General features: G+C 43.5%; 2 protein-coding genes across 3 annotated transcripts in view; both read left to right on the top strand.

Moving 5' to 3' along the window:
- The first annotated feature begins 2,192 nt into the window (after positions 1-2,192).
- On the top strand, positions 2,193-8,016 carry rhoab (ras homolog gene family, member Ab). The gene is made up of 5 exons (XM_021615701.3): positions 2,193-2,268; positions 4,136-4,293; positions 5,525-5,645; positions 5,918-6,048; positions 7,196-8,016. The coding sequence occupies exons 2-5, from the start codon at positions 4,138-4,140 to the stop codon at positions 7,367-7,369; spliced, it is 582 nt and encodes a 193-aa protein (XP_021471376.1). The 5' UTR covers positions 2,193-2,268; positions 4,136-4,137; the 3' UTR covers positions 7,370-8,016.
- A 14,487-nt stretch (positions 8,017-22,503) lies between these two features.
- sema3h (sema domain, immunoglobulin domain (Ig), short basic domain, secreted, (semaphorin) 3H) overlaps positions 22,504-27,178 on the top strand; it is a 29,786-nt gene continuing 25,111 nt past the window's right edge. The window contains exon 1 of one of the 2 annotated variants that reach the window (XM_021615700.3): positions 22,504-23,207. In XM_021615700.3, the coding sequence (XP_021471375.2) occupies positions 23,072-23,207 (136 nt within the window). In that variant the 5' untranslated portion in view covers positions 22,504-23,071. The remainder of the gene's footprint in view (positions 23,208-27,178) is intronic. The other variant, XM_090184319.1, reaches the window with a different exon arrangement.

The raw sequence follows: 27,178 nt of genomic DNA, 5'->3' as shown, positions 1-27,178 counted from the left end.
CTTGGGAGCAATATCCAGACACCTGAAGGTACCACGTTCATCTGTACAAACAATAGTACATAAATATAAACACCATGGGACCACGCAGCCGTCCTACCGCTCATGAAGTAGACTTGTTCTGTCTCCTAGAGATGAACATACTTTGGTTCGAAAAGTGTGAATCAATCCTAGAACGACAGCAAAGGACCTTGTGAAGATGCTGGAGGAAACAGGTACAAAAGTATCTATATCCACAGTAAAACAAGTCCTATATGAATGGCCGCTCAGCAAGAAAGAAGCCACTGCTCCAAACTGTCATAAAAATGCCAGACTACGGTTTGCAACTGCACATAGGGAGAAAGATCGTACTTTTTGTAGAAATGTCCTCTGGTTTGATGAAATGAAATTATACTTTTTGGCCATAATGACCATCCTTTTTATTTGGAGGAAAAGGGGGAGGCTTGCAAGCCGAAGAACACTATCCTAACCGAGAGGCACGGGGGTGGCAGCATCATGTTGTGGGGGTGCTTTGCTGCAGGAGGGACTGGTGCACTTCACAAAATAGATGGCATCATGAGGGAGGAAAATTATGTGGATATATTGAAGCAACATCTCAAGATATCAGTCAGGAAGTTAAAGCTTTGGTCGCAAATGGGTCTTTCAAATGGACAATACTTCCAAAGTTGTGGCAAAATGGCTTAAATACAACATAGTCAAGGTATTGGAGTGGCCATCACAAAGCCCTGACCTCAATCCTATAGAACATTTGTGGGCAGAACTGAAAAAAGCATGTGTGAGCAAGGAGGCCTACAAACCTCAGTTACACCAGCTCTGTCAGGAGGAATGGGCCAAAATTCACCCAACTTATTATGGAAAGCTTGTGGAAGGCTACCCAAAACGTTTGACCCAAGTTAAACAATTTAAAGGCAATGCTACCAAATACTAATTGAGTGTATGTAAACTTCTGACCCACTGGGAATGTGATGAAAGACATAAAAACTGAAATAAATTATTACTCAGATTAAATGTCAGGAATTATTCAAATGTATTTGGCTAAGGTGTAACTTCCGACTTCAACTGTAGACTTGAAATCACTGGCCACTTTAATAAATGGAACACTAGTCACTTTAATAATGTTTACATATCTTGCATTACTCATCTCATATGTATATACTGTATTCTATACTATTCTACTGTATCTTAGTCTATGCCGCTCTGACATTGCTCATCCATATATACTGTATGTGTATATGTTTAGTTCCATTCCTTAATTAGATTTGTGTGTATTGGGTATATGTTTGGAAATTGCTAGATATTACCTGTTCGATATTACTGCACCGTCGGAGCTAGAAACACAAGCATTTCACTACACTCGCAATAACATCTGCTAAACACATGTATGTGACCAATCAAAATGGATTTGATTTGTGAAGGCTGTAAAGGTGCAGCTATTACCATCACAATTAGGTTAATCTAGGTCGTTAACAGGTATGCCAGTACATCACTGTTTACATTGTGTCTTTGTTTACATTTAATTTCATACTGGAAGCAACAAGGCAAGCAAAACAAATAACTGATATTCAACACAACAACAGTACATTCATTTATTGTTTTGGAATTAGTATAATATAACACAGTGTCCCTCCAAAACTAACCATATTTGGTTATACCCTACTGAGTATTTCCCACCCCCATTTAGCTGAGACAGGTAGAAAAGTTCTCTCTACAGCCCAATATTGTCATATAATATACCTCTATCAGTGTCAACATTGTATTTGTTTCATTATTGTTTTTTCTCTTAAATTACTAATGGAATTTTCTTGTTGTCACAATAAAAGTAGCCATTGGTAAAAAATTATATCATTTGAATTAGTTATCAATATTGCAATGTTTAGAAATGCGGGCTTTAATTTTGAAGGTTTAATGATTACCATACAAAAGTGACGTCCTCGTTTGTGCTGCTGGCAGAATAGTAGTTAGTCACTTCTTGGTTCCTTTCTTGCATCCTTTTTGGTGTGAAAATTATTCTGAATGCACTTAGCTAGCTTTTATATCAACAATATCAACTGTTGGATGCTGATCGAAACCGAATCTCAAACGGAGATACGTTAAAGGGAGAAATACTTTACTCATGCAACGTGCACGCGCAGGCGTGGCTCACGCTCGTTTCCGCCACCCCTCCCCCCTAGCGCGTACACGCGAAGTAATTCATTGTATCGGATTGAAACGAGGGTTATCGACGAAGCACCATTTTCCTGGGAAAACGACTACTAGCCATCTAAACAACAGGTAAAACTACTTTTGAATCACGTATCGCAATAAAAGTTTCATATGACAACATTGGTGAAGTGTAATTATCGGATAAATTGTTAGAAAGTTGTCCCTTACCGTCGTCTGTCTCGCTTTTCCAATCGAGCCGAGGAGTCCTCGATAGCTTCCGCACTGACAGCCAACTGGCTAGTTAGCCAACACTGTTGACAACTAAGCTCCATTGTTTTATCACAAAGTTTTTATCCCCATATGAATTGAATCACGCCCATGTAGTTAACGCATCCACAGAAGTTAACTTGGTACAGCTAGCAGTAACGAGTCAGTATTTCAAACAAACCGGCGTGTCAGTTTGTTGCTAGTTAATGTAACAATTACGTTAGCTAACTAACTTGACCAGTGGTAAACTAGCCAAACTCGAACGTTATCGATCATCAACACGACCATATTCTGATCAGTTAACGGTCAAGTAGTTAACTACTGTGGCTGTTTTTTTGTGTTTTTATTTTACGTGCAATCCTGTAAGCGGGTTCTAACATTGGCTAGCTACGGTAGCTACTCTTCTTAGCTAGTTATGACTGTGTTAGCTATCAAACCCCATTTGTTTAGATCTGATTGGGTGGCTCAGCTTGGCCCATACATTGCAAATATTAGCGTTGGTCTCTAACGACCTCTTTTTGTATTTCATTTTTTTTTTCAATTTTCACTTCAGTGACCAGAGACTGTTTAGCGGGTGGAGAGCTAGCGAAGTGAGTTTGTTTGGAATGTGACGATCTGTTGATGTCTTGACGCCATCTTACTGAACATTTTAATGACCCACCCTATAGGCAAATGTACTTAGCTATAGTAGCTAATGTTAGCTACTTAAATTATTGTCCATCCTAAATAGTCGGAGTTGGTGTCTGGTCAGCCAATAAACTCAAATCTGCATTACCGTTTCTGATTCTGTCTTGCATGTGAGGAACTTCATTGCACTGCTCATGCGGTTAATGGGGACATCACTGATCGCTACGATACTGCGTGACATAAATACTTACCCCTCGATCACACCAACGGTGTTATTGCGCAAAATGGTAGCTATGCAGCAGTATCTGGATACGGGTGAAAGAAAAGTTCAACATTCTGCTACCATTTCTGTCAAACCGTCATTTGACTACCAACCCTGTGGACACCACCATGCCGTGGTAGAAGCTAACGCCTCGACAGTGTAATTGCGTTTTGGTACACCAGAAGTACATTAATTTCCAATGGAACACTGTATTTGCCTTGCAGCATTGAGTTGCAGGGGTAGTTGCACTACGTTCTGTGTGGTGTATACATGTGGGCCACACGTCCCATGTATCTTAGACTGAGTGACATGTTTTCCACCTTGAGTGCACCATTCATTCAGGGTCCTGACTTGTAGTACATTCAACAATTAGTTTCACCCGAGCATCAATCCAATAACTAAATAGACGGCATCATTCTCTCTCCCTCCTCCTTGCACACATATTTACATGAGGAAACTCACTCAACAGTTATTAGTGGGGATTACCAGCTTACGGTGTAGGGTATACACCACACCTGCAGTTTGTTCTGAATCAACAGGTTAACATTGGTTGTTGATCTCTGCCCAGGCAGGGAATTGTAGGACACTGACAGACAACCAGCGGGTTAAATATAAGCGTAAACTATCCCTTAACCTCTGCTGGTGCTGAACCCTGTGTTTTTCCTCTGGGGGGGTCATTCAAGAATACAAGTTTGGCTGTACGCTTTGCTTTCCCCACAATAGTGTTGAAGAGTCCAGTCAATCGATCGCACTGATCCTATGAGGCCACGGACGCTGTGAAAACCTGTTCAACATGAGGCTGTTATCTTGTGTTTCTTCATGCGTCTTCTCTCTTCTCAGGCATGGCGGCGATTCGTAAGAAGCTGGTGATCGTGGGAGATGGTGCCTGTGGGAAGACCTGTCTGTTGATAGTCTTCAGCAAAGACCAGTTCCCTGAGGTCTACGTACCCACTGTCTTTGAGAACTATGTGGCTGACATCGAGGTGGACAGCAAGCAGGTAATGCATACAGATGCAACCACACGCTGTCTATTTCTCAGTTGAATGTGTAAACCAGGTTAGGTGGAATATATAGGCCTAATTGCTAGCAGGTTTTCAGGGGTGGCTTCAGTGTTGGCGTGTTTCAACGGTGGCATTGCTGGTCTTGGCTGTCGTGGTATCGGCTGGTTAGGATTGAGCTGAATTTAGGAGGAGGTAGATGGGTATAATGGCATGGCACATGTTTATTCAGTTGACCATGTAATAAAAACATATTAGGTGCAGCATATGCTCCTGAATAATGTGATGCATATGTAATCTAAAGCTGTAATGTAAGATCTTATGGCACTTTATTAGATAGAGGTCCGAGGGGGTTATAAACCCAGGTGTCCTGTCCTCAATATGCTTTGACCAGAAATCTGGGACGTCTAGCCTAGTTTTTATTGGCTAAATTAATTCCACTTCATGTGTCATACTCATAGAAGTGTCTTGCTCTAATTTGCTTTCCCCACTTACCCTTGGTAGTGAATTTTATTTTTTCCCTTTAGTGTGTCAGTGATGAATGCCTTCATGAAATGTCCAGTTATCCATTTTCAAAGTGTTGTTTTTCTGACATTGTCCTCTTGTTCATTAGTCATTGAAGTTGACCTACCTCTAAAACCAATATCCAGTTTTTCCAAACAATGTCCTGTATGTCCACGGAGGTCTGCAGTAGGCAGACCTCATTAACTGTTGAATTTACACATGACTCTCTTTATATAGATGGCACATCTATGGTTTATTTCTGTTGGCCGGTTTTTGCTGATAAACCAAGTCACTAGAACAGCTGCCATCCATCCACATGAACACTAGCAGCTGCCATCCATCCACATGAACACTAGCAGCTGCCATCCATTCACATGAACACTAGCAGCTGCCATCCATCCACATGAACACTAGCAGCTGCCATCCATCCACATGAACACTAACAGCTGCCATCTGTCCGCATGAACACCTTGTCCAGTAGGGACTAAATAGGAAATAGTTTTGAAATGGGCAGTCTTCTAAGATGAATAATAGATATATTGGATTGTGGGTAGTACGGCCCCGGTTTCAAAACAAGGTCCCGGTTTGATACATATTGTAGTTCCATATGTATATTGTATAGCAAGTCCATAAAGAATCATAATCCTCAACGGTATAGAGATGTTTGTTGTTGTTGCACGTCTAGCCCTATGTGCATTGCCAGTGGTGGTTGTCTACTCTGTACTAGGTGGAGCTGGCTCTGTGGGATACAGCTGGCCAAGAGGACTACGACAGGCTTCGCCCCCTCTCCTACCCCGACACTGACGTCATCCTCATGTGCTTCTCCATTGACAGCCCAGACAGTTTGGGTGAGGTCACACACACACTCAGACTTGCCCTCTGTCTTACCATCATCAGCACACAGTTTTCTTTTATGCCCATTGCCATTGCTGGAATAGAGGTGGTTTGTTCAGCCCATTCTGGCTAGTGAAGTTCTCACTCACACACAAGCATAAGACAGCAATAGCTCTTCTCTCCAACCTTCTGTACTGTACACTACCTACAGCTGGCCTAGCGCACTGGGGGATTGGCGCGTGTGCCTGTCTGACCCCCCTCCCCCCAACATTTTGCTCTTTTACAGAGAACATTCCAGAGAAATGGACTCCCGAGGTCAAACACTTCTGTCCCAACGTTCCCATCATCCTCGTAGGCAACAAGAAGGACCTGCGCAATGATGAACACACACGTCGCGAGCTGGCCAAGATGAAACAGGCACGTAGAAAGAACACCAATGTTTCCCATCTCTACACCAACTCTTCAACTCTTCAATAAACGAACTGGGTTGAGAAATAAAGTTCCACATTGGCCACAAAGCTTTTGGGGAACTTGCCCTAGGTCTATACCAGGAATGGGCAACATTGATGGGGGTGGGGGCCACAAAATCTGAACTCCTCTTGAGGGACCGCAGTTGCTCGGGGGGTCTGCGTACCCACATCCATCCCTCCCACATTGTGAGCAAAACATATTAGTGCCCCCCTCCCTCTTGACAGCGGGAGACATTGTTGAAGTTTTAGAGTTAATTTCATGCAATTCTACACATTTTGTCATGGGGTGTTGCAGTTTTAAAGCAGGTTTGCTCTTACTCAAAACTTTGCCATAGGGTGAAGACGACGTAGCAATTTTATAACAAATGTAATTTATTCTGCTTGTTTTGCCATGAGGTGAAGGTGGAAAAGTGTATTTTTTAGAGCCAATTTCCTACAATTCTACACATTTTGCCACATTGTGGAAATAATTTTTTGTATTTTTTTATATGATATCTGAGTGAGACTAAAGAAATCTATGTGGGTACCCGGCAATGTTCCCTCAAATTCTTTCCTGCACTGGTTTGCTGAGCGCAAACTTAAACGTTGTAAATAATGAAGTGCAACTTCCAGCAAAAAAACAAGATAAGAAAATACAACCCATAACATTTAAACATGGAAATAGCTGTTCAGTCTACAGTAGCAGCCAATGTGTGGTGTTCAATGTAGGTCGACATTCCATGAGACTTTTGAAAAGACTATGCAGGGCTTGACATTAACCTGTTTATCCACTTGTCCTTCAGACAAGGTGACTGAAAATGTTTGATACAAGAAACCACTTTCAAAATAAAATGCACTGTTATTCCCATACCATTATTACAGAGAATCAGACAATTGATATGAAGGCCTTAAAAAGGGCCCACTGGCCACCAGTTTATTTTATATACTTTTTTATTTGACCTTTTTATGGAACTAGGCAAGTCAGTTAGAACCGATTCTTATTTACAACGACGGCCTTTTCCATCCCTGGCATATGCCATTCAGCTGTATCACTCTTTCCCCATTATATGGTCAGTGTATTGGTTGTCCTGACAGTGTCTCTTGACTCTCTGTAGGAGCCAGTGAAGCCAGAGGAGGGCCGCGACATGGCCAACAGGATTGGAGCGTTCGGCTACATGGAGTGCTCAGCCAAGTCGAAGGATGGGGTGCGGGAGGTGTTTGAGATGGCCACCAGGGCGGCGCTACAGGCCCGGAGGGGCAAGAAGAGCAATAAATGTCTCCTGCTGTAGAGTGCATGACAGGACCATGTACCAGGGGCTCTGGCAAGTGTGTGGTTGGAGAAGCACCCGTTTACATCCCACCAAATCCCTGACCCCCCTCCTCCACGCCCCTCACACTCGCCGGCCGCTGGAGCTTGTCTCCTTGCTTTGGGAGATGATCCCTGAACGTAGGTTTTTTTCTAGTTATTATTTTTTTTTTTTACTCATTTTTAAAAAGTAATGGAAAACATTTATCAGTATTTAAATTGGAGGTGAGGGGAGAACCCGGGACTGCTTTTTGTTTTAAAATGCTTTACCTTGAAATCTTTCACCTTCCAAATGCTGTTGTTGGGCCTGTCGGGAGAAGGGCTGGCCTCGGGACTGCCAGTTAAGTGCTCTGCCTGCCTGGACTCTGTGTTGGCTGCTTTCAGTTTGTTTGGAACACAAACAGGGCTGATAACTGCTTTAAATTGTAGTCTCTGTTATGTACAAATCATTCTTAGTTTTTGGATGTGAAACCGTAAAGTAAGTGTTGGAACAAATAAACAGGAAAACATGATGTATGCAAATCTGTAAATATAAGGCATGGGTATATTCATATGTACACACGTACATAACTGGAAACTGTATTTTTAAACTAGCCTTAGTTACATTGTGTAATAAATTACGTTCTTTAACACATTTCCTTTTTTTTGTGGTGTGGGAATTGAATGACTGCACTAGTGAGGATGTTTTTCTGAGATGTTAAAGGTTGAGAACCACCTGACAACAATCTTAATTTATTTGACAAAGCCCTTTTTAGATCAGTGGTTGTTACAAAACGCTTAACAGATACCCACCCATAAGAGCAAGCAATGAAGAAGCACAGTGGTCAGGAAAAACTCCCTAGCCTAGAGAGAAGAAACCAGGAGTGCCCAGACTCAGTGGTGACCAGTCCAAATCTGAGTTGGCTATTTTTTTTGACATATGCTTGGGGTCAATAAGGATTCCAAGTTTGGTTTTTTTTAATATACAATTACATTCTTGTCGAATATTAATCAATTATGCTGTTTGTAAGAAGGTCAAGCTTCTAGCCCCTTACATTGTGACAATTGGCTATTAAATTACAACTTCATAGCTGGCACAAAATACTTCGTGCCAGGTTTGAGACGAGTCATTCTGTTTGCGGAGCTTCAATATTTGTCTGCTGTCAAGACTGCAACTGAAAAAACAACGGATAACCATTTGAGGCAGCAAAATCTGACACGGCTGCTAAAAAGGAAGGAAACCCGTCACCGAGCCCCCACCCTCAGCCGGTTACACCCAAACACCCATCTCGAAAGGCTGATGTATTGCACAGCTTCGCTCTTTCTTGTGCAAGGCTTGAGAGGAGCCGTGGCCATGAGGCTAGAGCTGAAAAAGCCTCCGTTACCGCCTAGTCATTCTCGGCCTGTTCTCTCATCTCAGCCTCCACCGACCGAGGCCAGCTTGGTAATAGCGCACTGTATAGTCAAACTGCGGCTTTATATACCGGGCTATTTTTAGCCTCAAAGAGTGAAACTATTTTTAACCAATATGAGCTCATCTTTCTCTGGGCCGCCCAATGAAGGGGAGGGGTAGTTTGGAGGCGGGTTAAACGACGAGTAGGCCTATCTGCTGTGAGTGGCTGCTCGACCTGCACAGTGTTTAATATATTTCCGAAACAACACGGATTGCCTTGCAGTGATTCATCGGCGCCAAAATGTTTTGGACTCGCCCAGATGAAAAACACCATACCCATGGTCAGGTTTTTTGGTCTGAACTATTTTTTTTATGACACTTTGTTGCTTCTAGAAAGCCAAGACGATGGTCCGTACCCACAGTGTATCGAAGTCACCTCCAGTCTGTCAACCCACAAATGACTCAGTGAAGAGCCGTTACAAAAAAAAAGGATCCGGATGTCTAGGCTTGTTTTTACCTAGTATGTTGCTCTTTCTGGCCTTGACATATGCTACACCCTATAATAACAGTAAAACTAGATTAGAAATTGCAACACTTGATCAGATAACCCATCACATCAGTGTGCATTCTAGACAGTCTATCTCACACACACAATTGACTCGAGCGTTGTTCTGTTGACCTAGTGCTATCATCCCTCTGCAAATTCCATTTCACATTCCTAGAATGTAGTAGACCTAGCCCTATAACGCATACTGCCTACCAGTCTGATAAGTTTCACCCATAACCCATTCCAAAGGGCTGTAAAGAAAAAAGATAAAGACGTGGCCTTGATGTGCGACATTCTTGTTCGACACTGAATTGTCCTTTGTTCACCAGCGCAGGTAACAAAATACTTGCATAACTACTGTAAATCGCTCTGGATAACAGCGTCCGCGAAACGACTAAAATGTCAAATGCTTCAAAATTAAGTTCAGCACAAGACACTAACAGTTGCCATCAGTAGGTATATTTGAATGGTTTATGATCGATTAGCATGTTATGTCTTATTATTATTGTAAATGATTTTGAACTCCACAGGTGAGGGACATGGGTAAAAGACAGTGATCCCTTATTGTCACCAATCTCGTGCAACCACCAAGCCAAGATAATGCAAATCCTGTGCCCACTGCCCAGTCCCAAGACAATTAGTTCACAGTCACCCATTTCTTTATCTACGAGTGCATGAATAGGGGGTGGTTTTGGGACATGACGGTCTGCAACGCTTTTCTTATTTTCCACTTGCATTCTTACAGCGACGCCCTTCGGTAAATTAATGTAGTTGCACTTTGGCTCAAATGAGGTTGGCCACTGGGTAGTCTAAGCCACATGGTGGCGCCAAGGCCCTATGATTATGAAAAAGGACATACGTAGTCGACAACCAAAAGCCTGGCATTTAAAATGCATAATTCCTTCTGCCCTACCATGAGGTCAATTTGGCAATTGATTGTATGCTATTCTACCATAAGATGTGACGTGGAGAGACAATATTAATAGGTCTGGTTAATTGGCTTCTCAAAAAGACAAAGAAACAATACACTTAGCTATATTGACTTTCATTAGCCACAAATGAGCAATACTTCTTAGAAACCATAGTTAGAAGTACTACTACTACTAAGTAGTAAGAAGAAGATAGTAGAGGAGAAACAAAGGAGGAAGTAAACGAAAGGTTTTTTCTGGAGTTGAATTCCTTAAGAGTCTCCAAGCACAAGGCCAACAGGTCAGAAAAGGGCAAATGAGCCTAGTTAATTAAAGCAAAATATCAATTGTAATAGTTGGGTCATACAAGTGATGTACAGAAAACTTTGACCTTCATCTCAAATACTAAATACATCTTACTCGTCCCCAATGTCCTTTCAGCTCAGCTCAATATTTACTCTGGCCATTTTCTTTTCATATATATATATATATTTTAATATGACCCCTTTTTCTCCCCAATTTCATGGTATCCAATTGTTGTAGTAGCTACTATCTTGTCTCATCGCTACAACTCCCGTACGGGCTCGGGAGAGACGAAGGTTGAATGTCATGCGTCCTCCAATTCACAACCCAACCAAGCCACACTTAACACAGCGCCATCCAACCCGGAAGCCAGCCGCACCAATGTGTCGGAGGAAACACTGCACCTGGCAACCTTGGTTAGCGCGCATTGTGCCCACCACAGGAGTCGCTGGTGCACGATGAGACAAGTTCATCCCTACTGGCCAAGCCCTCCCTAACCCAGACAACACTAGGCCAATTGTGCGTCGCCCCACAGACCTCCCGGTCGCGGCCGGTTACGACAGAGTCTGGGCGCGAACCCAGAGTCTCTGATGGCACAGCTGGCGCTGCAGTAGAGCGCCCTTAACCACTGCGCCACCCGGGAGGCCCACCCTGGCCATTTTCAATGTGCTGATGTTGTCTCTAGAATTGGAACCTTCCTTCTCCCTAATTTTGAGCTTCCTGGCTTCCTCCAACGTCTGCCTCTTCTGTTCCCTCTCCTCCCTGTCCAGCAGTCCTCCAGCGTCTGCCTCTTCTGTTCCCTCTCCTCCCTGTCCAGCAGTCCTCCAGCATCTGGCTCTTCTGTTCCCTCTCCTCCCTGTCCAGCAGTCCTCCAGCATCTGGCTCTTCTGTTCCCTCTCCTCCCTGTCCAGCGGTCCTCCAGCGTCTGCCTCTTCTGTTCCCTCTCCTCCCACCCTGTCCAGCGGTCCTCCAGCGTCTGCCTCTTCTGTTCCCTCTCCTCCCACCCTGTCCAGCGGTCCTCCAGCGTCTGCCTCTTCCGTTCCCTCTCCTCCCACCCTGTCCAGCGGTCCTCCAGCGTCTGCCTCTTCTGTTCCCTCTCCTCCCACCCTGTCCAGCGGTCCTCCAGCGTCTGCCTCTTCTGTTCCCTCTCCTCCCACCCTGTCCAGCGGTCCTCCAGCGTCTGCCTCTTCTGTTCAGCCTTCAGCAGCTTTGCCCGGTTAATTTGCTCCTGCTCTGTGTGGGTGATGTCATGCCCTAGTACCCCATTCTGCTCCTCGTTGTAATGGGTTTGCTCAATCCTCTTCTGGTTGCGGTCTTTAACCTTTTCGTTCACCCCGCGAATCACCTTCCTTCATTGCCCTTCTCCTTTTTGGGCTCTTCACTTCCTTCTTTCCTCTCTGAGGTCCTTCCCCTCCTCCTCATTGGCACGTGCCTCCCTCTTCTTAGTCTCACCACTGAGGCTGGAGCTCTCGCTGCCACTGGACTCTCTCTTCCTCCTCTATCACTAAGAAGGACTTTGAGTTCCTCTTCAGCTGGTCAATGTAGTTCCTGCATTGAGTTTCGTAGGGTTTGGCCTCGGCCTGGAATTCAGTGTCCCCAGCCTCCTGGAGGAGCCGCTGCTTAGCCTCTCGGAGCTCTTCAAGGGGAATGATCCGTCCCCTGTAAACCACATCTACATCTACACTTTCTCTCTCATCAAACTCAATATCCCGTACTTAACATTGGGCCTCAGCAGCAGTCATCGTGGCCTCTGGAGCTTGGCTGGGCTCGGGATTTTGGTTGGACTCTAGAGCTGGGCCATTCTGGGTCTGGAGCCAAGAGTCAGATGTGAGGTCGGCCTGAGACCTTCCCTTGCAGACAATGAACCTGGACATGGGAACAGCCACAGCCGGCTCCCACTTCTTGTTCTCATTCTGCACCTTATTCTGCACCTTCTCCAGATACATCCCTTCCCAGGTTTTCTCCCTCCTCTGTCGCCTTTCCTCTCCAACCGTTCTATCCTCTGCCATCTTTTGCCAGATAAGACAATGACTTTATTACACATCATCATCAAGCATACACACGGACAAATCCAAACATAAACAATACACACAAACCTGTTTTTGTCCAGGTTGGTAAGACTCTCCATCTCTCTGAGTCTGTTGAACTCCCTCAATCTATCCTGCTGTTTCACGGCCAAGTGGGTCTCTCCCTCGGTCATTACAACGGTCTCCCTCAGTCTCTCATCCCACTGGTTTTCCACCTCATGATGCCTCTGCTCTTCCTTACCTCTCTCTCCTCATCCTCCTCCTCTGCCTCTTTCTCCAAAGCCTCAGCTCTTCTGCCCGTCGTTCCTTCTTTGAGCCAGCTTTTTCTTTCTCTCCCTTTCCTTCTCCAGCTCTCTCTCTCTCTCTCCTCTTTTTTTCCTTTGAATGCGAACACTGAGTAATTAATTACACAAGGATTCTCTTGGACTCAGCTACTATTCTCAAGCTATAATAACAGCATCACAATTCAAAGAAATAAGCCTGCCGAATCGCATCTGACGGCTTCCCTTCTCTGCCTGTTTCTCCATGTCCTCCTGGCCTGTCTCACCATCCTGTACCGGCAACTCTCTCTGATTCAGGGCTTCTCATGATCCCACTCTGTTTCTGTAAATATGTTTTACACGCTTTATTAACTATCACAATGCTACAACTACCATCTACTACTACTGTACTACAGCTGCTGCTAATGATAATCCTATCATAATATCTGCCTCACCTGCTACCGTCTCATTCTCTCAATCGGCTGCTGTTTCTTCCGAGAGGCTTTGTCCATCGTATTCATTCTGAGCTGATAGTCGTAGTCCTTCACGTTCTGGTCTTCCCGGCAGAAGAGTTTTGAATTCCTCCATCTCTGCATCCTTCTTGCTCTCTGTCTCCCCTGAAGCGTTTCTCTTTCTCCAAACTCGATCTTCTCCCTTAGAACTATCTCCATCTTCCTTGCCATTTTTCTCTGGGTCTCCTTTTCTTTCGCCATCTCCCTCTCTCTCTCTCTCTCTCATCCTCTAACTCTCTTCTCTCCACCTCTCTCTGGATCCTTCTCTTGCACCTTTCAGTTAGGCTTCTCCTGGCCTCCTGCACTCTCTCCACTTCTCCTTCTCGTTCCTCCTCCATTTGACAGACTTTGTCTCAAGCGCTCTACCTCGCTCGCTCTCTACTCACACCTCTCCAATTCTTTGTGCAGCAAGTTGTTACACTTGCACCTCAGCTTTGCAGTGATGGTCTTTGTTCTTACTGGTCCGTTCTTAAATACATTTTGACCTTTGACCCACGGGTCAAGATCGCTCACTTTATCCGCCATTCTTAATTCTGTAAAACATAGAAATCCACTTTCTGTTCATAGAAAATCGTGTTTTATATCTCAGAGGAGATGTCAATTCGTTAATAGGCGAACGGAAGAGTGTCCTTCCCTTCTCGATAGCCACCATTCATCGAGATAGTCATGTGTAGGCTATCCTACCTGAGTCCTTCGCGGAAGAGTTTTTAAATCTGCCACACCCTCTTTGATTCAGCTTTTGTTTTGTCAGAGGAGAAATGCATGCACATGTTTAAAAACAATGTGCTTCTTGCTACGTAAAAGAATACTATAAAATGTCTTGCACAACTAACTCTATTTGTTTTTATCACTTTACACATTTATTTTGGGATCCACCCCAGTAAACCTAATTTGCCTGATGATGTGCGAGTGGAGGACAGTCTCATTTCATACAAGGGCATTTTCATCCACGTTCCCTCTCCCCGTCGCCTCTCCTAGATTGCCTTTGACCTTTTTCAAAATGAGGCAAGAGAGGATGGAGGAGAGAGGACACAGGAGTTTAGCAAATTCAATTGAGAAATGGCCATTGACTTGAATGGGGATGACCTTTCTATTCTTTCTATTTCCATGGTTACCGCCACCTCTAATCCTAAAACTTGACCCACACCCACACTGGCCACACCCACACTGATCGCTTCTACCAATTTCCATTATTTACTATTCATAAAAACACCCATTTGAACCTCTTCTTTTTTACCCATGGCGTACCCAGTGTCTTTTTACATTTTACAATTGCATTTATACTTTGGTGTCAGAAAGTTGCAATTACGACACTTCTACAGTCTATGGTCACACAGATCATTTTGATAAATATAACTATGTCTACTCACCAAAATCCGCCACTCAACTGTCTGTCTCTGTCTGTTCCCCACTATCAAAGCTCTTGCATTCTAATTCTTTAGGTTCTTTCCCCATGACAACTGTGGCATTATGTTTTGTGACATCATCAGCAAACCATGAACATAGTATTTAGATTGTTCTATCCATTCCACATCATGCCTTACTGTTACATCATTGAAAATCATGACGAATAGTATTTAAGCAGGGCAAAAAAACATCATTAATAAAGTAATTCATATGAACAATACTACTAATATCTTAAATAGAAATGCTAGCAGGTCAACCACCCTTGCTAGATGATGACGCCAACTCAACCCCAAATTATCATGCCATTTCAGTTTTCTTGATTTAACTTTGACATTTTCCTTGTAATAAAATCCAAACAGGTAAAGGGAAAATGGAGGCTGTGTTCATTCTCAAGGCTGTACCCATAGTAGTCATGAGAGGGCAGCACAGTTACAGACGCATAAATATCATACTCCCAAAACATGTACACCTCTGTTACAATAACAAGGGGGTATGACATTTGTGCGTCTGTAACTTTTTCACTCATCATTTTTCACGATTCATCCAGAACTAGCCGTAATCATGGTAGCGTCCACATTAATGTAGTAGAAACATTCTATTCTTATTTGTGTCCAAAATAACACAATACATTTTTACAAAATAATCTGAAACACAACCAAAACAAGCAAATGCATCCAACAAGTTTAAAGAGTCACAAACTTGATGCAATCATTGTGTGCTAGGAATATGGGACCAAATACTACACTTTGGACTACTTTAATACTTTTGGTCCTCTAAAATGGGGGGGGACTATGTACAAAAGGTGTTGTCGTTTCTAAACGGTTCACCCAGTATGAACAACCCTCAAATGAATGCTGACAGTCTGCACTTTAACCTCATAGTCATGTATTATTTCAAATCCAACGTGCTGGAGTACGGAGCCAAAACAACAAAAAATGTGTCACTGTCCCAATACTTTTGTAGCTCACTGTACCGCTATGCAGCTGTAGGATCATAATTTTATCATTCTTTTGCTTCTGAGAATTTCCCTTTACAGCAGGAAAGGCAAACTTGTAGTGTATTTAAAAAAAAAACATTTAAACCTGAAGTTTATAATTTCCACTTAGAAAATGCTAACTTGATTTGCCCTAACAAAAAAATGCATCAACCCCTACAAAAATGTCCATTAATTATACACGTTGGACTACTTTAATACACATATAAGTGAGTATTTGTCCTTGTGTCTTCAAGACACCAACAGTTATTTTGATTAGCTATTGGCTGTGGTAGCCCTACAGTGCATTCGGAAAGTATTCAGGCCCCTTCACTTTTCCCACATTATTTTTAACGGTACAGCCTTATTCTAGAATGGATTAAATAAAACAAATAAAAACCTCATCAATCTACACACAATACCCCATAATGACAAAGTGAAAACGGGTTTTTAGAAAGTTCAGCAAATTTATTACAAATAAAAAACAGAAATACCCAATTTACATAAGTATTCGGATAATTTGCCGTGAGACTCGAAATTGTATCCTGTTTCCATTGAATTGAATTCATTTTGGGTAACAGACATATACAACAAATGTATAATGTGGACCCAGAGGATATCACTTGAAAGTATTAATTAAAACGCTTGTTTCCAAAGTGGTCCTCGATGGTAAAAACAATGACACATACAATGATTTAAAAGGCCAGTCAAAATGACAAACAACCATAAATACATTCATTTATATTGACGTCCTGTAAAGTGGCACTATTCGCTGCACTTCTCCCTAACCTTAAAAATCATCCATATTCATTTCACATTAAAACAATCTATTCATTTCACATCATAATAAAAAAAAAAATGAAACACCTGACCAAGCAGTAGGGTGTACAAGGGGCAGTGGAGTGGTTTCTCTTACTCAGACAACCTTGTCCAAATGAAAACCTTTGCCTGCTTTTTAAAGCTATTTTTACTTTTTTCTTTGCTTGATCTCCAAGGGAACGCTATTCCACAGACAAATGCCCGTATGGGAAAAACATGCTCCTCGCAGTACTGTTTACTCTTGAGATTTTACAAGACATAACACCAGGTCTGGTATTGTGACTGTGTTGGTTATAGACCATGTCAATGTGGTTTTTCATGTAACCTGGGGAATGATTATTTAAGATGTTAAACGTATTATTAAGTTTAAGTTGGTCCACTCTGGACTCCAAAGGCAGCAAGCCCATCTCCTGGAACTCCTGTACCCCTATGATATTCAGCATATAACATTATTTTGCAGGACCGGCATTCTCTTTTTTCAGCTTTTTTGATAGCCAACTATACCAAGCAGAGCAGGCATAATCAAAATGACACTGAATCAAGGTTAAGACAAGCAGTTTCTTAACATTAATGTTAAAATATCTAGTGTTACGATACAAACATTGACATTTATTTGCCATTTTAGAAAGAATTTTAGCAGCAATCAGGTCTCCATAAAGGGATTGATCTAGGGACACACCAAGGTAAGATACACTTGTTTTAGAATCAATCTCCTTGCCTGCACAGATTACCGTTATCTTGTCAGCCTTAAGCAGTCTACGTTTTGTTCCAAACAAAATCGATTCAGTTTTTCCCAAATGTAGTGACAATTTGTTGTCAGACAACCAATCTCTAACAAAATGCAATTCCTTACTCAGGGCCTCCTCTATGTAAATTGTATCCTTCCCTGATACCAGGGAAAGCTGAATCATCAGCATAAAGCAAGAGTTTGCACTTTACTGTATCTGGCATATCATTAACGTATATAATAAATAAGAGAGGCCCTAAAATTGATCCCTGCGGGACTCCACAGGATATTTCTTTGGCCTCTGACAGAACATCACCAACATTACATACAGTTGAAGTCGGAAGTTTACATACACCTTAGCCAAATACATTTAAACTCAGCTTTTCACAATTCCTGACATTTAATCCTAGTAAAAATTCCCTGTCTTAGGTCAGTTAGGATCACCACTTTATTTTAAGAATGTGAAATGTCAGAATAATAGTAGACAGAATGATTTATTTCAGATTCTATTTCTTTCATCAAGTTCTCAGTGGGTCAGAAGATTACATACACTCAATTAGTATTTGGTAGCATTGGCTTTCAATTGTTTAACTTGGGTCAACAGTTTTGGGTAGCCTTCCACAAGCTTCCCACAATAAGTTGGGTGAATTTTGTCCCATTCCTCCTGACATAGCTGGTGTAACTGAGTCAGGTTTGTAGGCCTCCTTGCTTGCACACACTTCTTCAGTTCTGCTCACAAATTTTCTATAGGATTGAGGTCAGGGCTTTGTGATGGTCACTCCAATACCTTGACTTTGTTGTCCTTAAGCCATTTTGCCACAACTTTGTAAGTATGCTTGGTGTCATTGTCCATTTGGAAGACCCATTTGCGACCAAGCTTTAACTTCCTGACTGATGTCTTGAGATGTTGCTTCAATATATCCACATAATTTTCCTCCCTCATGATGCCACCTGTTTTGTGAAGTGCACCAGTCCCGCCTGCAGCAAAGCACCCCCACAACATGATGCTGCTACCCCCGTGCTTCACGGTTGGGATGGTGTTCTTCGGCTTGCAAGCCTCCCCCTTTTTCCTCCAAACATAACGATGGTCATTAGGGCCAAACAATTCTATTTTTGTTTCATCAGACCAGAGGGCATTTCTCCAAAAAGTACGATCTTTCTCCCCATGTGCAGTTGCAAACCGTAGTCTGGCTTTTTCATGGCGGTTTTGGAGCAGTGGCTTCTTCCTTGCTGAGAGGCCTTTCAGGTTATGTCGATATACAACTTGTTTTACTGTGGATATTGATAATTTTGTACCTGTTTCCTCCAGCATCATCACAAGGTCCTTTGCTGTTGTTCTGGGATTGATTTGACTTTTCGCACCAAAGCACGTTCATCTCTAGGAGACAGAACGTGTCTCCTTCCTGTGCGGTATGACGGCTGTGTGGTCCCACAGCTTTAATAATGGGAATTGATGGGAAATTATGTAAAATATATCACTAGCCACTTTAAACAATGCTACCTAATATAATGTTTACATACCCTACATTATTCATCTCATATGTATACGTATATACTGTACTCTATATCATCTACTGCATCTTTATGTAATATATGTATCACTAGCCACTTTAACTATGCCACTTTGTTTACATGCTCATCTCATATGTATATACTGTACTCGATACCATCTACTGTATCTTGCCTATGCCGCTCTGTACCATCACTCATCCATATATCTTTATGTACATATTCTTTATCCCCTTACACTTGTGTGTATAAGACAGTAGTTTTGAAATTGTTAGTTAGATTACTTGTTGGTTATTACTGCATTGTCGGAACTAGAAGCACAAGCATTTCGCTACACTCGCATTAACATCTGCTAACCATGTGTATGTGACAAATACAATTTGATTTGATTTGGTGTTTATACTTGCGTACTATTGTTTGTACAGATGAACGTGGTACCTTCAGGTGTTTAGAAATTGCTCCCAAGGATGAACCAGACTTGTGGAGGTCTCCAATTATATTTCTGAGGTCTTTCTTTTGATGTTCCCATGATGTCAAGCAAAGGGGCACTGAGGTTGAAGGTGGGCCTTGAAATACATCCACAGGTACACTTTCATTTGACTCAAATTAAGTCAGTTAGCCTATCAGAAGCCATGACATAATTTTCTGGCATTTTCCAAGCTGTTTAAAGGCACAGTAAACTTAGTGTATGTAAACTTCTGACCCACTGGAATTGTGATACAGTGAATTATAGGTGAAATAATCTGTCTGTAAACAATTGTTGGAAAAATTACTTGTGTCATGCACAAAGTAGATGTCCTAACCGACTTGCCAAAACTATAGTTTGTTAACAAGAGATTTGTGAAGTGGTTGAAAAACAAGTTTTAATCACTCCAACCTAAGTGTATTTTAACTTCAGACTTCAACTGTACTTGTGTTCTGTTGGTCAGATGAGACCTAAACCAATTCACTGCCATATAATTTAGACCCATCCATTTCCGTTTCATCAGGAGAATATCATGGTCCACAGTGTCAAAAGCTTTCTGCAAGTCTAACATGACCATACCTGTACAGTTCCCCTCCTCACGTTCCTGCTTAATGTGGTCAAAATGGTGGATAAGGAAGTATCAGTGGAATGAGCTGTTCTAAAGCCAGATTGTAGTTCATAAAGAAGTGTGCGCTCGAGAAAGTATCCCTCAAGTCGATAAAAAAAAAAAAGGAATCTCACAACAACTTTGGATAAGGTGCTGAGGATCGACACAGGCCTGTAGTTTCCTACGTTTGTTTTACTGCTCGCCCTGTTGAGTGGAACCACCCGGGCTGTTTTGAGATCCTTGGGAAATGTACCACTACCAAGAGAAAGGTTTACAATACGCGTTATCATTTTGACACACAAGCACTATCCTTTATGAATCTCACAGGAAGGTTATCCAGCCCAGTTTCTTTGTTTGTGCTCATCAAGCATTGTAGACTGGAAATGTTGTCCTCTGTTACCATGTACAGCTCAAACAAATAATTTGTGATACCTTTGCTATGGTAAACAACGAAAGACTGGCCATAGTGTCCAGAGCAGGTGGGTTACTTCTTAACCAGAGATGAGGCTATAGTGGTAAAAAAAAAACATGTGTTAAAATAATTTGCAACCTTTGCCTGTTCATAACATAAAACATCCTCAATATCCAGGCCAATACTACAGGATTTTACCTTATGGGGGAGTTTTTAAGCCAATGTCCTTTAACATTTTCCACAGTTCACAAGGCCGATGTAAGCTGTCATTAAAAGCGTCTATATAGTGTTTGGATTTGACCTTATCCATTTTGTATCTTGCATGGTTTCTACAGTTAATATAACCGTCATAATCTTGTTGTAGATTTGTCCTTCTGAATCTGGCCAGGTAGCTATTCCCTTTTCCTTACGAGGTCTAAGATCTCGGAAGTGATCCATTTCCCTGACCGCTGTTTGATACAACTTTGTTTCATCGGAGCCAGAGAGTCGAGTGCAGACAGAAACACATCTTGATCAACAAGCTTGATCAATATCATCACAGTTTGGTACATGAGGCCAATCCAAAATTCCAAGTACTTCTACAAAATGTCCTTTTGAGTATTGTTTCATAGACCGTACCTACCATGTATTTATTACCTGGCTCTAATAGCATTTTGGATTTCTTTCGGGTACAGTAGGTTACCATATGATCACATAAACCAATATTTAAGACTCCTGACTGACAGACGTTCTCTTGATCTGATACAATAATCAAATCCAAAGTTGATTTACTGTCAATGCACACCCGGGTTGGCTCGGGTGTGTATTGAGATGTTTCTACAACTTGATTGGTTTCCACCTGTGGTATATTCAATTGATTGGACTTGATTTGGAAAGGTGCACACCTGTCGATATAAGGTCCCACAGTTGACAGTGCATGTCAGAGCAAAGATCATGTCATGAGGTGGAAGGAATTGTCCGTAGAGCTCTGAGACAGGATTGTGTCGAGGCACAGATCTGGGGAAGGGTACCAAAATATTTATGCAGCATTGAAGGTCCCCAATAACACAGTGGCCCCCATCAATCGTAAATGGAAGAAGTTTGGAACCACCAAGACTCTTCCTAGAGCTGGCCGCCCAGACAAACTGAGCAATCGGGGGAGAAGGGTCTTGGTCAGAAAGGTGACCAAAAACCAGATGTTCACTGACAGAACTCCAGAGTTCCTCTGTTGAGATGGGAGAACCTTCCAGAAGGACAACCATCTCTGCAGCACTCCACCAATCAGGCCTTCATGGTAGAGTGACCAGACGGAAGCCACTCCCAATAAAAGGCACATGACAGCCCGCTTGAAATTTGCTAAAATACTCTCAGACCATGGGAAACAAGATTCTCTGGTCTGATGAAACCAAGATTGAACTATTTGGCCTGAATGCCAAGTGTCACATCTGGAGGAAACCGGGCACCACTCATCACCTGGTCAATACCATCCCTACGGTGCATGGTGCATGGTGGTGGCAGCATCATGCTGTGGGTATGTTTTTCAGCGACAGGGACTGGGAGATTAGTCAGGATCGAGGCAAAGATGAACGGAGCAAAGTACAGAGAGATCCTTGATGAAAACTTGCTCCAGAGCACTCAGGACCTCAGACTGGGGCAAAGGTTCACCTTCCAACAGAACAACTACCCTAAGCACACAGCCAAGACAACTCAGGAGTGGCTTTGGGACAAGTCTCTGAATTTCCTTGAGTGGCCCAGCCAGAACCCAGACTTGAACCCGATCGAACATCTCTGGAGAGACCTGAAGATAGCTGTGCAGCAACGCTCCCCATCCAACCTGACAGAGCTTGATAGGATCTGCAGAGAAGAATGAAGAAACTCCCCAAATACATGTGTGCCAAGTTTGTAGCTTCATACCCAATAAGACTCGAGGCTGTAATCTCTGCCAAAGGTGCTTCAACAAAGTACTGAGTAAAGAGTCTGAATATTTATGTAAATGTGATTCACTTTCATAAATTGCTTTGTCATTATGGGGTATGGTGTGTAGAATGAGAGGGGGGGGACAATTGAATATATAGAATAAGGCTGTAACGTAACATTATGTGGAAAAAGTCAAGGGGTCTGAATACTTTCCAAAGGCACTGAATACCTAATATATTATCTGACATGACTGTCACAGTTTTTTTTAAATCGTTCATGTTATTGTTAGCAGGCGATACATTAGGTCAGCATTATAGAGACTGTGAAAGGGTTCGACTGTAGTCTATAAATTATTCAAAAGCTGAGCATTTTAGTATGGGGAGATGAAGAGCAATAGAGTTGTGTGTGTATTTGGTGGGGGAGAGAGAGAAAGACGGAGAGAGAGAGCGAGAGAGAGAGAGAGAGACGGGAAATAAGATGAAAGGCCCCGCACAGCAGTTGTCTTATTACCAGTTATTAAAGTAGGTTTTCCTGGAGCAGTGAAAAAAAGAGAAGGAGTGTGTGTGTGTGTGTGTGTGTGGCTGGTGCAATGATTTGGGATCTCTTCCCCCTCCTCCTCCTTGCCTATACAGAGGAGGACTGAAAGAGGGAGAGGGAGCGAGAGAGAAAGAGAGCGAGATTAGAGTACAGTGAGAGAGAAATCAACACTCAACGAGGGGAGAAACCCAAGAGACGAGAGTGAGAAGAGACAGAGCGAGAGATACAGGAGACAAGTCACATGAAGAGAAGAGAGGAGACACATCTCTGTAGCTGTCGAGCTGAAGCCAAGTGGGAGTAGTGTGTTTCGTTGGACTAAATCTCTTTGCTTTTCAGAGCCCACACACAGACACAAGTGAGTGTGTGTCCTGCTGGTGCCTAACTCGTGAAGTGTGTGTGCTATATGCTCGGGACTTTGAGTGTGTGCGTGTGTGAGACCATGTGGAGGTTCGCGACCTTGTTCCTTCTAGCCCACCTGGGGCGCAATCTGACAGGGGCATGGAGAGCCTCCCTGCCGCGCCTGCAGTTCACTCACTCAGGTAAGACAGAACCCCTCTATTGTTAGTGTGCATTTCTGCTCGCATTTCTCCTGTCTGCCCACACATTGTGTTATCTATTAATGGTATTATCTAGTTCAACGTCTGTCCCTCTCACTGCTTTCCTCGTTCCAGGACACTTTCTTACACAGTGAGGGATCAGCTACAGTGCAGGAGAGAATGGGATGTTTGTGTGATGATGTATGCGTATGATTGACGGAGTGCAATTATTGTACGAAGATGATGTGTGTCATCGAAGGGGCTGGCTTTTAAAAAAAAAATTAAGGAATGATTATGACAGTGTATTTATCTGTCTTCTAATAGAGAGGTATGTTAAGATCTTTAGTCTGTGCTAATGTAAGTATTGAGCGACATTTGAGCTGCTCCATCTGCTCATGTCTGAGAATGCAACAATCCCGAACCCCCAGTTGGGAGTGATAGTCTAATCAGTCGTATGTGAGTTACATATAACAATTCAATTCAAGGCTGAAAGTACGTGACCTAGAAAGTCTAAAGGGAACTTGTGCACAGGGAGAAGCTAGTTGGATTTAGTTCGTTCGGTCAGAGCGAAGGTGTCGAACACAGACAGACGTTTCATTTCCTGCATCACTTCTGCTTTGCGGGACTCCATTTCAGTGCTACATCTGGCTGCTTTCGAACATGAGCGTCACAACGCGGAGTTCAATATCAGAGGTACGGAAGAAAGAAAGTCCAGAATCTTAAAAAAGGACTGGAAACTCTTTTGGACCTGGCTATACGTCTGAATGCCTTTATTGCCCTTTAACCTCTGCCCTTCACGGGTCAGATTCACCACTAGGTCCTGATTCCAGATCAGATCCTGGAGGTCCACGCGTGAGGGAGCTGGTCTTAACCCCACCATGACTGATTACCCAATCAGCTTGGCCGCCTGGTCTCTCTCTCTCTCTCTCTCTCTCTCTCTCTCTCTCTCTCTCTCTCTCTCTCTCTCTCTCTCTCTCTCTCTCTCTCTCTCTCTCTCTCTCTCTCTCTCTCTCTCTCTCTCTCTCTCTCTCTCTCTCTCTCTCTCTCTCTCTCTCTCTCTCTCTCTCTCTCTCTCTCTCTCTCTCTCTCTCTCTCTCTCTCTCTCTCTCTCTCTCTCTCTCTCTCTCTCTCTCTCTCTCTCTCTCTCTCTCTCTCTCTCTCTCTCTCTCTCTCTCTCTCTCTCTCTCTCTCTCTCTCTCTCTCTCTCTCTCTCTCTCTCTCTCTCTCTCTCTCTCTCTCTCTCTCTCTCTCTCTCTCTCTCTCTCTCTCTCTCTCTCTCTCTCTCTCTCTCTCTCTCTCTCTCTCTCTCTCTCTCTCTCTCTCTCTCTCTCTCTCTCTCTCTCTCTCTCTCTCTCTCTCTCTCTCTCTCTCTCTCTCTCTCTCTCTCTCTCTCTCTCTCTCTCTCTCTCCAACCCAGCTTGCCTTAATGACTAAATGATACCAGTTATTCAATCAAACTCTGCGTCGGGCCAGCCAGCCAGCACTGGACTAAACTGCCTGCTACCCCCCAAATCCTAACGGCTCAATTATTCCAGTCGCTTGTCGACTCCAGCCCTTATTTCCCAAATGATAAATGACAGCTGGGGATTGGGTTCTTGCCTCCCACACACAAAAAGGACATTTTACTGCTGCGAATGATGTGAAATGTATAGCGGCACATATAAAAGCCTAATGACGCAACGCCAGCTGTTAAGCCATGTAGAATGATAGGGAACCACACACAAGCCGGGTTATAGAGTTGCCGTTTGATGACGCTCGCCTTGCCCCGGCTTCCTTTAACAGTTCACCCTCTCCTCTCGTGACCCGTGAGGATGCATCATTACTCTGTACAGTGATTGGAGAGGCGGCCATGTTGGGAAGGTCATTATCATGTTGAATGATAAACACAAGACATTTGTGACATAAATTGGAAGTTAGTCCTCACCCGAGGGTGAGGGTGGTGCCCTGAGAATTGGTACCCCTTCTTCCTGGCAACACCCTTGACAACGGTAGACGGTGGTTTTGAAGCCTTGAACTAAAGCTGTGCTGTAACGCTCAGACAGAGAGCTACCTTTGCCAAACATCTAATTATGATGAATACGTATTTATTCAGAAAGGTCAAAGGGCAGGGTATCCACGTGTGCCTGGTTGAGTGGTGAAAGAATCCAGATGTCAGGGAGTGTGTGTTTGTCTGTTTCCCAGGCATCTCCAGTCCTGCCTCTCTAATTGCACTGTAATTGGTGAAGTGATAACCCCATTTCCACAGGAAACGGGCCCCAGTTTCCTAATTTCTCTAGTGGCACACCGCACAAAGTCTTCCCACTGGGAACCGTGAGCCAGACAACTCAGCTATGGGGCCCGTGTAGAGAAACAGGTAGACTGACTCAGACACAAAGACAGACACACACACACACACACACACACACACACACACACACACACACACACACACACATACACACACACTAGCAATCCTCTTGATAATAACAAAATGGTAATGAGGGAGATTAATGATAACTACTCTATTGAATCATGATAGACAGGATGCTTAACACCAGTTTGAGGAAAATAACCATCTGTTTTAAAATGGACTCCCACCATGGTGTGTGTGTGTGTGTGTGCGTGCGTGCGTGCGTGCGTGCACATTCCTGCCTGCGTCTATGTTCATTTTAGTCTGTGTGTGTGTCTGTATGTGCCCTTGTCGTGTGTGTGTGTGTGTGTTTGTGTGTGTGTGTGTGTGTGTGTGTGTGTGTGTGTGTGTGTGTGTGTGTGTGTGTGTGTGTGTGTGTGTGTGTCTGTGTCTCCTGATGCAGGAATGTTCGTAGCTGAATCACACGCCACACATTCACCCTAATCACATAGACGCACATCAGTTTGCTCCCATGACTGAGGTAATCTAATGTTCGCTGGCTTGGGTTTGTTTGGTGGCTAAAAATATACCTCTCCTCCTGATGCCATCCTAACTCACGGCGTCCACATCCACACAGGACTGGAGGAAGAGTGGGTGGTGGGCAGACCGAGACTCGCCCTCAAAAGACACCAGAGGAAGTGTTAAGGTCGGGGCATGAGGACACAGGGAGGAGAGGGTGGGGCGAGTGGGCGGTGGAGATATGTCAATGTTTTTCTTGGATTAAGAGTGACGGGGTCAAGGCTCAACTGGCTGGAGGTCAAGGGTCAGGGCCTTAAGGACCTCGCTGTCACCTTCAGCTTGTCTGAGGACAGCGGCACTCTGCAGTTTTCACAAACACGTTGAGTCTACCCGGACTGAAAATACATGGCTGTTCTGATGAGTTAAGACACATTTAGAAACAAAGACCCTTCTGTTTGTGATCTTGGATTTCAACAAGATTTCCAGGATTCCAATCTAAGCCTTCTGAACTGAACAATGTACCTTTACAAATCTACTTCTTGCTAGTTTGTTCCTACACATTGGCCTACATTTACAGTTGAGCCGTTAGCGCGTTACTGCATGAAGCTAATGGACTTTCTACAGCAGACGTGTTGTGTTTTTGGTGTTAGCTGTGGAAGCCAGTCTGACAGGTGAAACACTGACAGTACTAATCCCTCTGAGGGGCTGCTGGTGAGAACAGGCCTGGAACCCCCACTGGGTCGACATGGTCACTGTTGTCAAGGCAACTACCCCAGAGGAAGGATGGGCCCGTTGGGGTTGGTGGGTGCAGCTGGTGTGTTGGGAGAGTGGCAGGAATGTGTGTGTGTGTGTGTGTGTGCGTGCGTGCGTATATGTGTGTGTGCGTGTGTATGTGTGTGTATGTGTGTGTGTGTGCGTGTGCGTGCGTGTGTGCGTGTGTGTGTGTGTGCGTGAAGACTACATGTCCGTGTCTGAAAGGGTATTTTAGCTTGGGAGAGGCAGGAATGTGTTTTCTGTCACCCTGAATAAGAGACAATCATCATTGACTCAGAATGACGCAATCCTGACAGGTGTTCTGGCCATTGGCTCTACAGTCCAGTGTGTGTGTAGAAATGTACAGTATATA

Source organism: Oncorhynchus mykiss, chromosome 9, assembly GCF_057628025.1.
Source record: "Oncorhynchus mykiss isolate SJ-2025 chromosome 9, ASM5762802v1, whole genome shotgun sequence".
Classification (NCBI taxonomy): domain Eukaryota; kingdom Metazoa; phylum Chordata; class Actinopteri; order Salmoniformes; family Salmonidae; genus Oncorhynchus; species Oncorhynchus mykiss.
The sequence above is the reverse complement of the archived record's forward strand: the minus strand, read 5'-3'. Positions and strand labels throughout refer to the sequence as shown.